The 11273-nt window shown below is 42.6% G+C and overlaps 1 protein-coding gene across 1 annotated transcript in view; it reads right to left on the bottom strand.

Annotated features, from left to right (window-relative positions):
- Ptpn13 (protein tyrosine phosphatase non-receptor type 13) overlaps positions 1 to 11273 on the bottom strand; it is a 176285-nt gene that overhangs the window by 131145 nt on the left and 33867 nt on the right. The window contains exon 2 of the mRNA XM_021162112.2: positions 5997 to 6116. Coding sequence (XP_021017771.1) covers positions 5997 to 6111 — 115 coding nt within the window. The 5' untranslated portion in view covers positions 6112 to 6116. The remainder of the gene's footprint in view (positions 1 to 5996; positions 6117 to 11273) is intronic.

Genomic DNA, 11273 nt, shown 5'->3' with positions numbered 1-11273 from the left:
GCATCCCTGCTCTGAGATGCCCTGCATCCCTGCTCTGTGAAGCCCTGCATCCCTGCTCTGAGATGCCCTGCATCCCTGCTCTGTGAAGCCCTGCACCCCTGCTCTGTGATGTCCTGCATCCCTGCTCTGTGATGCCCTGCATCCCTGCTCTGTGAAGCCCTGCACCCCTGCTCTGTGAGTCCTGTATCCCTGCTCTGTGAGTCTTGCATCCCTGCTCTGTGGTGATGATAACTCCTCAGTTTGGAAATTTTCAGATCACAAGGTGGGGGAATGTTTTTTAATTTCACTGTTTTTGAACTTCAACACCAAAACACTAAACACTGTATCCATGTCGGATGCTTCTATTTGGTAGGCTTGATTTTCAACTGTGACTCAAACATACTTGTAAAATGTCTGATTTTAAGAGCTTCACATCATTAAGAAACAGCACAGGCCTGTGTTTCTGAGCATAGAGACCTTTCTTGCAAATTCAGGAGAAGGGGTACAGGTCATCCAACAGGATTTCACCAGTTCACACCAGCCTATCCTCAAGAGGGAATCACTACAATTTACAGGCAGGATATCATTGTTATGGAAAGATGGTATCACAGCTCAACTGACTTGCTTCTTGTTCGTATCCATATTTGTATGTCAATTGACAAATTCATCACAGGATAGAGTATATATGGCTTTATGTTCCTAGGATAGAGTATATGTGGCTTTATGTTCCTAGGACAGAGTATATGTGGCTTTATATTCCTAGGATAGAGTATATGTGGCTATATGTTCCCAGGACAGAGTATATGTGGCTTTATGTTCCTAGGACAGAATATATGTGGCTTTATGTTCCTAGGACAGAGTATATGTGGCTNGACAGAGTATATGTGGCTGTATGTTCCTAGGACAGAGTATATGTGGCTTTATGTTCCTAGGACAGAGTATATGTGGCTTTATGTTCCTAGGATAGAGTATATGTGGCTGTATGTTCCTAGGATAGAGTATATGTGGCTGTATGTTCCTAGGATAGAGTATATGTGGCTTTATGTTTCTAGGATAGAGTATATGTGGCTTTATGTTCCTAGGATAGAGTATATGTGGCTGTATGTTCCCAGGACAGAGTATATGTGGCTTTATGTTCCTAGGACAGAGTATATGTGGCTGTATGTTCCTAGGACAGAGTATATGTGGCTTTATGTTCCTAGGATAGAGTATATGTGGCTTTATGTTCCTAGAATAGAGTATATGTGGCTTTATGTTCCCAGGATAGAGTATATGTGGCTATATGTTCCCAGGACAGAGTATATGTGGTTTTATGTTCCTAGGATAGAGTATATGTGGCTTTATGTTCCTAGGATAGAGAATATGTGGCTTTATGTTCCTAGGATAGAGTATATGTGGCTGTATGTTCCTAGGACAGAGTATACGTGGCTTTATGTTCCTAGGATAAAGTATATGGCTTGATGTTCCTAGGATAAAGTATATGTGGCTGTATGTTCCTAAGACAGAGTATATGTGGATTTATGTTCCTAGGATACAGTATATGTGGCTTGATGTTCCTTAATAATGCTTATGTGCTTTTGTTGCAGCTTATAAAACTACAAGTAAGACAAAAAAAAAGAGTTGTGACAAGTCAGAAAGTGTAAACTAGTAACAACTTTACCCAAATTATAATTAAATCATAGTATAAGAAATAAATTCAGGTGAGAGATGAGATCTAAATTGTTCCTTTTCAGTTGTTACAATTAAGAATAATACTGTTTACTATACAAATTATGCAACCTTTAAAAAATTCCCCTAAGTGTCAAAACAGAAACAAGCTCAGTAGGTGATGTTGCATTTCTCACCAGGGATAGGACTTGAGAGCAGCATCCTTCCCCTATAAGCTCTCTACATTTTTAAACTGATTAGACGGCATAAAGTCAAAATAATGTGAGGATCCACTGCCTCCTGCCGAGGAGTGTGTGTGTGTGTGTGTGTGTGTGTGCGTGCGCGCGAGCGCACAGGGTGCCGCCTGTTCTCTACAAGGGCTTCACACACTTGTCAGACAGCCTACACTACTTATTTTCAGAATGTCAAATATTAAATTTAATTTCTTGTTTTATGGTTTGTTTCCAGGGAACAAATAGGGCAATTTCATCTAGTTCAAACACATTTAACTTGAAGGACCTGTTAATTCTGGTCTTACAAATACAAGACAAGATGTAGCATGCCAGAGACAACTGATGAGTCCTCTCAATCTACTAAAGTATGATGGCAGATAAACAGGGATACAATAAAGAGTGATCAGGTAGGGCCAGGTCTTTTGAAAGCTGAACTACTGTATAAAAATTTACTTGAAATTTTTCAGTCCATAAAACCTTCTTATAGATTACTATAAAGGCTTTGAAAAAGTCCCAAAAGCCAGGTTCAAGTTCACTATCTATGAGGATTTATTTTTGGACTATTATGTTGATTGATCAACATGTGATCTTCAACACTTGTTTCTATCTTTGCAAGGATGCTTTGGCTACTTTTAAGCACAGAGAATTTTGTATGGATTTTAGGCCACTCTCACTTTGTACAAAACCACAGCCTGTTGGAAGTACACTCACCATCAATTTAGAGAAATCTGCCGGCCTTTAGTAAAGCGCCTTCTCGCCAAGGAACACAGCACAGCTCCATGCACTCTGGCCTCTAACTTCATTATGAAGGGCTTCACTTATTTCTCCTCCGGTTTATTTCTCATTTTTTCATATTTTAAATTTTCTTATTTTAATTGTTACATTTCTATAAAATTGTAACTGAAAATTTCAATTTCTAAGTTTTCATCGCTGCTACTTATGGATACTTTTTTTATGACAGTGTGCAGAAGAAATTGAGGGTTTTTAAAAATATATATTTATATGTTCCCCTGCACATAGAATTCTGCTTCCCAATTAGGAAGATACAATGTGTTGTGACCCTAGATGAAATTCCTCCAGAAAATCCATCTCAATTATCACATTCACATTAAAGAATAACAACCACTCATCTAGACAAAAATGTCATCCCTGCTACATATTCAAAAAAATATTCAGTTACAGTACAGCCCACATAAAGATGGAGGAAGAAGAGACGCACTGTCACAAATGGCAAAGAAGAAGGTCACAGGTGGCAACGGTCAGAACAGATCGGGACGAGTGCTGAGCTGTAGAGTGGTTATAAAGGGATGCTCTAAGCTGTTGCCATCATTCACTATCCCCAAGAATTACTACCGTTCACACATCCAAAGTAAGAAGGCTACAGACCTTTCGAATCAATCATTAACAACGCTGATTTATAGCTTGGAGGCTGAAAGAACTTGCTCTTTTCAAATTGCCAAAGACTAATTACAAAGCTGGATTGTATGGCAACGGCTAGAAATCCTCTAAACTTTGTCGGTAATCGCAGAGATTACACATGACATGACATGAGGGGGAAACCAGGACAAAGGGAGAACAGACCACCACCACCACCACGGCCATGTGTCACAAGTGAATGCTAACAATTCCCTATCTTGCCTTTTCCAAGAAGAAACCCCTTTGAAGATGCTATCTGTCAGCAAGGCTTTGCTTCCGCATCATTACCCTCTGAGTAACGGCAGCAAGTATCTTGGCTTTAAGCTGCCAGAAAGATGACGAGGAAGGAGACCTGGGTTATGTTCTGGCCCTTTGCTCAGCAATCCCCAGGCAAGTGCTGCTTCCACTCCCGTCATGGGACTCCAGCAGCACACTGCACGTGAGTCCTGGAAGGACACAGAGCAACAGGCTCAAGGTGACAGGGGAAAGCCACCACCAAGAACCAGAGAAAGGTTCATACAAGGACAGAGAGAGATGAAGATGGCCAAGAGGGGCAGACATTATTTCAGAAAAATAAACGGATGGAGGTCATTCGTTCCATCTGCTCCTCCTGCTCACTCCCAGGGTCACTCATGCACATATCTAAATCATCAAACACAGTCCATCCTGAGCTAACCAGACAGGAATCATTTTCCTTTAGCTTCTTGTATGGGGTCAGGAGGAAAGCTTGCGAGAAAATGGCGCTGCATTATCAAGCATGAAGACAGTGTAGCTCAAACAAACACTGGGCTCCTCCTAACAAGTGGAAATTCCCAACTGAGAACCAAGATCCTTGGTGATTTCCCAACAGTCAACAAGGCCAAACTTAATTTGTTCCCATTACCGCTATTACTCTGCTGCTTACACTGAGGGTCGTCCAGCTAGCGACTCCCGTTGGTATGTGAGGCACAGCTGCCTTGCAGTGAATTTTACAACACATCTAACATGTCTTTTATTGTAAAGTGCCAATATATTATGCAACAATCACCACTCAGTGACGAAGGCTGTGAATACAAGCTTTCAATCTCTGACAGCATTATGAAATTTGAAAGAAGGAAAAACCCCCTAGGGTACTTAGAGTAGGCAAGATGCTTCATACTCTGTGAGTCAGGACCAGTTGGTGTAAGAAAGAGCTGCTATCTGTCCCTCCCTGAACATCTGTAGTGCGCACTGCTTGTCATCCCTCTGGCACCCTGTTTGGGAAGCCATAAGTTTCTCACATGCATCTGTCTGATCTGAATCAATGCCCGAGGGGCAACAATGACACCTTCCATTCTTTGTCCCCTCCCACAGTACCTCACAGGGAGAGGTTTCTTAACGTTAATTGACTATTGTTAACTGCTAATTGAGTAAGATACCTTGGAAGCATGGCTGTATGTTCTGTACTCTGGACTGCCTATAATTCTAAATTTTCTGAAAAAGTAAACAAGACAAACAACAGTGTTTCTCTAACATAGGTTTTGTAACTGATTTCAGGTAAAAAGAGTTTTGTTATTTTGACTAACCCTGGTTGTAAGCAAAGATCTTCAAGCATCTCAGGACAAGCCCCTGAATGACAAACTGCGATAGCTGGGCCCAGGTACTTTTCGTTCAAGTTCTTCCCTGAACTGAAAATCATCAACAGTATCAGCAAAGTCAGCCATTTGTCCCGAGCCCTTGTCTCCAAACAGTCTGATCATCTGCTCTGGACTCTCCTTCTACATGTGCTCATCCCTACGTCTTCCCGAGACGTAGCAATCCCCAGTTAGCAATTTTACCCTAAGACAGTTCTCAAACTGCAGCGTGCATCAGTGTCCTCAAGGGCTCATCACAAACTCCTGGGCTGCCCTGAGAGTCTCTTACTTTAGTGTGTCTGTGGCGTGGGCGTGGGCCTGGGCATTTGCATATTAACAAGGCTCCACTGAGACTCTACTGCCCAGCCAGATCCCACACTTTGCAGACTATTATTCCCCTCAATGTCACCTATTTCTGTCATGTTTATTGTGTCTGGTTTATCTACTCATTCTTCCATTAGACAAAGCTCCCTGTCCACACAGGTGGCAACCACGTGGAATGCACAACATCTCAGCAAATAGTTTAGACAACTGAAGGCTGACTTCAAGCTCCCAAACACAAGGCGACCTTCTGGGCCAAGCAACCACTCATGAGGGAAGCACAGAACCGCTTGTTCAGTCAGCGTCGCCCAGGGACCAGCAACAGGACTGCACCTGCTCCTCTCCAGGCAGGAACCTGTTCGTTACTCCCTCTCACAGGATCGACTCCTACTTTTCTTTCAAGCCTGAGCTCTGGGGAAACTTACTGCATGGAAGCCTTTCTTCTCCTCCCTATACCAAGTCAAATCCTCCTGCCCTGTGATCTCAGAGTCACTGAAGGCCTTGTCTTCACAGCACTTGCCACAGCTATATTTGCTTATATCAGTACTTTATTACTAGTTATTCTGTATACTGAAACATAAGCTCCCAGTGAATAGCAAGTGCTTTTCTTTTGAGAACCACAGGTATAGAAACAGGCATGTGCAGTGTGTTCAGATAAATACGAGCAAGTTGAATTTTGAAGGTCTGAGAAACATGATAAGGCATTTTTTTCTAAACTATCAAAAGCAGGAACACTGAAACAGAAATCTACTTTACTACGGTTCCCTGTTTTTCAGCTACTCAGCATGCAATATAAGAAATGACTTACCTCTTCTAAATACTTCTTGCAGGCTTTCAGCACTCTGATTTAATACAGCCCATATTTCCTCCTCTTGCAGAGGTCCACCCCGAACCTCCAGGGCCTCTGCCAGTGACACATGCATATTATCTAGGAAATAAAAGTAGGGGAAGATTAATTCCCGAGCATCTTCACTGTGCGTTTATCAGTAAAAGTGCTATATGGGGCGAGCTGTGTACTCTCATCTACCCATTTCTTTAGTGCGCCCTTCAATCTAACCACAGCCCTACAGTTTTAAACTTGAAAAGGTGAAGGAACTGGACAAAAGCCCCTTAGAACAACATCTCGGTTTGCCTAACAGTGTTAACCACAGAGACTCTTGGGAAAAGTACTGACGAGTACTTTGTGAGGGAAGAAGGAAATCTCGGGGGACACAGAGGAGTCCTCACCTGCAGATGATGAACCAGGTCCCCCAAGGCTTTCCAGTGCTCAGGGCAAGCTTTCTCCTTTCCATCTCAAACTCAGAGAGGAGCAGAGAGAGGACCCCCACAGCCACACAAGAGGAAGCTGGGAATAAGAAACACCCATTGCTCATGCTCAATTACCACAATTTTACACTGGAGAGTGTCAGCTCCCCCTACACTTAGCCTTGCTGCGAATTCCCCTCCTGCTCCTAGGAAAGCCATTGCCCCTCAGCCCCTGTTTCCCATCTGTGGCCTGGGAATGATGGTGGTGGTGGTGGTGGTGCCCCTTTGGGAATCTATGACAAGAAAAGAGTGTATGCCTGAGGCTGTGTTTTGTAATTTAACATCCTACAGAAATTAAATTAACAAAAGACCAGAAAAGTTTCTCTGAGGCTATACTTTTATCACAATTTTCCTCGTGTTTCTATAGGTGGTATATTCATAAAATTTAAGATTTTCTATTGGGCTCAATAATTCTACTTTAATTTGGGAAGGAGAAAATATCACTTCTTAAAATCTTCCCATATGCATATTCCTGAGCTGATATAGCCTAGAGAAATGGATCCTTTACAGTGATGGCTAAGACTTGTGCTTCCCCCAAATCCGATAAACGGGGATACCACTGTAGGAGAGTCTCTGTTGGTAGACAGAAGCCAGGGGGCTGGAAACAGACTGAAGGAAGCTGCATGTGTTAATAAGCATTGCAGTTATCTTAACCACAGTCATTACAGGTTTAAAAATTAGCCCACAAAGACATCTGGTTTAGACAGTCAACTTGCATTTACCCAACCACTGAGAAAACAATCAAGGGATCTGAAGGAGCCAACGGGAAAAACGGGGTGCCTCTAACTGGGGAGGGGAAGTTAAATACAGGAGGGAGGGAAAGGGTAAAATAACAGCAAGGGTGCCTGAAGAAGCCGTAAGCAATCACAGTGTCACTAATCTACCTAATACTATCTACAATGCATGTAAGTTGGTACACAGATATACATACATAGTTTAAATAAAACCTTTCCATCCAGTCTGATAATGCTCTCCACAAGAGCCATACATCGACCAGCAAAAACCTAACACTGCGCATGAGAAGTCCTCGACTGAGCTGTTGGTCAGAGTTGTCCAAGAGGCTCCTGAAACACAGCTTACTGCGACTGCCATTGGCTTTCTCCCAGAGATGGAAGGCAAGTCCCTACTGCTGAAGATACTGTGCACTTGGACTCAAGGCCCAGAGACCCTGAGGTGTCTGATACGGATGCCTCCTCCCTGAGAACTAACTTTCATGATACCAGAAGGTGCCATGAAAGCATCCAAAGGAGGGAAGCCACCAACAGTCCTACCAGGCTACTATGCCCATGATCCACAGCAGCAGCCAGCGTGGCATGATGCCCTGAGGGTGCAGTAGTCGCTCATACCTTAAAGGTAGCCAGCAGCTCTCTAACTGAACAATCAACAAGAGGAGAAACATACCTGGTACTGAAATCCTAGCCAACCAAGCACTAGTGAAATCATGGATGCTAGAGAATTTACAACCTCTTGAGCTACTAAACTAGCATAATCCTAACGACAATCAATAAAGACCTGTCCTTGTACCCACAGGTAAGTGTAGTCTTCACCCCTCATCAAGGAATCTTGTCTTTGCAACAAACAGAGATTGTTACATACAAGCACAACTGATCAAAATGCAAGGTTGTGGAGTCAGTACCAACTAACACATCTACAACACAATGCCTGCACAAGAGTAGGGCTTGGGATCACTGTGAAAGAGGTGACAAAGGGTCAAAGAGACAGAGAAGAACAGGGAGTTTGTGTGAGACTGTGTCTCTTATAAATGTCAAAAAAGAAATTACACCCAGAAAGTCTCAACAACATTGATGCTTAAATGAGCCAAACAAGCACACCAACAGATGTGCTAACATGGAAGGTGGACACCTAAAAATTTAGACTTACAGTCTAGTCTGAAGAAAAGCAACTCTATCTACAAGTGAGGCCAGCCTCGTCTTCTCACCAGTCTATCTCTACGTATAATATGGACATTGACAGGGAAGACAGAAGAGTCTGCTGAGAAAGCTAGAGTTTCTCTGTGGCTTGTGTAAGGAATGAGGTTGTTTTCTCAGACACTGTTTCTAGGTTTCCGTGTGCTTCATTATTACAGCAGCCTATCATTAGAAGAGGAGATGCACGGCTAAGAGATATGTGAGTTATTATCGTCCTCGTGAGATGTTTTAATAAACTGATGTTTCAACAGAGGCATGGAGATCCTATTAGCAATCAGATACTAGCATGGCTTGTGAGAGGGAATGCCCTGCAGCGAGTTTCCAAAGTGTCTGAGAACCGGTCGGATGACTCCTGGGCCTACACACCCTGCAGAAAGACATTGCACAAGCAGGGATTCTTTGAAGAGAGTTGTGCTGGTTTTCATGTCTGCCATAGAGGAAGGGGTGTGGGAAGAGGCCTTCCTTTCAACCTAAAGGGAATGAAAGGTTTCATTTGGACCACTTGATGTGCTTGGTGCATTCTCTACAGCTAGATCAGTATCCGATAAAGATAGTGGTTATCACCCTGAGGTACCCCAAGAGGGAGGGGGCATGGGATATCAAAGCAGGGCCCCAGTTCTATGGGGAAGGTGAAAGGCAGGGCAGCAGAACTCGGGGAGCAAGTCTGCACAGTGGACACAACGGACACCCTTCTGAGTACCCCAGTGACTGCAGCTGCACAGCTCTAGAGTGGTACTGCACAGCCCCTAAAGGAACTAACGCCACTGAGGGGATATACTACATGGTGACTTGCATGATCTGTGAAGTTCATGTCAAAATGTTGTTTATGAAACAGGTTCCTCCCTTGGCACTGGGTCGGGGGTCAAGTACTTACCCAAAGTACTAAGATAAGCATGCAGAGAAGAGGCCAAACTGGGAAAGAACAAGGAGAGGAATAAAGGGAGAAGAGGAGGAAAGGGAAGGAAGAACAGGGATCACAGTCACTACTAGAGAGTGGCCTGAGAGAGAGGCAGGCTGAAGCCCTCCAGGGTCAGGAGACTGGCTAGCTGCAGGGAGAGCTGTCCTTTCTGGACTGTCACAGGCAGTGTAGTTCCAGTGAAGGACTCTTAAAAGCCATTTGAAACAGCACAGGTCATCCCTAACCACATACCCAGTTCAGAACCAAGGAGTGAGGGGGAAGACTGCCTGCCTTTCTCCCTCTCCCTCTCGTTTTCAGTTCTCAGTGTGATGTGGACAGTCAGAGCAACCGACCAGTGGGGACAGCAGCTGCCGTCAGCACTGCCTGCCAGTACAGGCACCTAACTAGGGAGGGAGAAGCTCAAGCTTGTGGTGCAAGCTTAAAACAATGTTGACCCATGATATGCTGAGGATGTACTTCTAATTAGGGACTCCACTGTGTCTTCTAACTTAAGTAACTGTAATTATTTCTGCTATCAAAGAGTAAAGAGAAGAAGATGGACTGGGGTTTCATATAGAGGGGCAGAGAAACTCCCTTTGAGTAACAAAGAGAAGTAATGTTATACAAAGTTACCTATGATCCTACCTTAGGCATACCATTGGGAATGCAATGTATTTGTGGTGTGTATGTATGCACACACATATATTCACTAAAATTAAAATCTTCAAGTTTTTGTTTGTACTTTTAACAAAACTGGTTTTCAAAGCTTCACTTATTTACTCCTTATATAGAAGAAAAAGAATTTTTAAAACAAAAGATATCTTTTCATGCAAGGAAACTTTTCCCGTGCTTGGTTTGATGCTGAGCCACTGGGTTCTGAGCTATATTTTATTAACCATCTGTTAAATTTTATTTGAAGTAATATGTTTGTTTGTTTTCAGTATAAGGTTTCTAGGCATTCTTGTAGCTAAAGTTTAAAACCACAAAAATATTTGATTTTCAAAATAGTACCATTAAGATAACACAATGGATTTTATTTAGTTTACATCTTTACTAGAAAAAAAAAAGATTTAAGATTTTTAATAACTACCTCACCTGGTCATCCAATCTGAGGATAAAATGTTGTGGAAACTTTTAAGGCAGTCAACAAATGAAGGGAAGAATTGGCTAGAAAAAGTGTAAAGTTCGGTGTTTCAAGTATTGCCTTTAGAGATGGAGTTAGACACTGTGCAGGGGACATGTAGGTGACTACTGAGGGACATGTAGGTGAGTGACTGTGCTGGGACATGTATGTAGGTGAGAGACTGTGGGAACATGTAGGTAACTGCCACTATTTGCCTATGGTATGCTTCTTCCATAAGCAAAACAATTTCATTTCATTTATGTTCTTGGTATATGCTATATAACAGCTACAAAGTTAAGTGTTTGCTTCATTTGTTTGCTTAAAATTTCTCCAGGCAGCACAGGAGGATGAGCTCTCAAGAAAGGCTGTTAACTAAGAACAACCTTCAGAAACCTCAGAAGTCTACTCTAACTCAACAACACAAATACCAACACAGAAGCACAAAATAAATGAATAATCGAGGCAACGGGACTTCTCCAAAAGTTTGTAACTCTCTAAAATCCAAGTCCAAAACAAAGAAATGGTGAAAATTCCAAAGAATCCAAAACTATCTAGTTTTTATAATTCACATTCATTAAAACAAGAAAAAGGTAATTCAAATCACGATTGATTTTTGTCAATTGAAGATTTTTAAGTGAAGAAAAATGAACTAAAAAGGTTCAGCAATAACATCTATAAAAATCTGTAAACAAAAAGTTCAATGAAGCCGGGCGTGGTGGCGCACGCCTTTAATCCTAGCACTCGGGAGGCAGAGGCAGGTGGATTTCTGAGTTCGAGGCCAGCCTGGTCTACAAAGTGAGTTCCAGGACAGCCAGGGCTACACAGAGAAAC

The sequence above is a fragment of the Mus caroli genome, chromosome 5 (assembly GCF_900094665.2).
Source record: "Mus caroli chromosome 5, CAROLI_EIJ_v1.1, whole genome shotgun sequence".
Taxonomy (NCBI): domain Eukaryota; kingdom Metazoa; phylum Chordata; class Mammalia; order Rodentia; family Muridae; genus Mus; species Mus caroli.
Note: the sequence above shows the minus strand (reverse complement) of the source record. Positions and strands in the feature narration are given on the sequence as shown.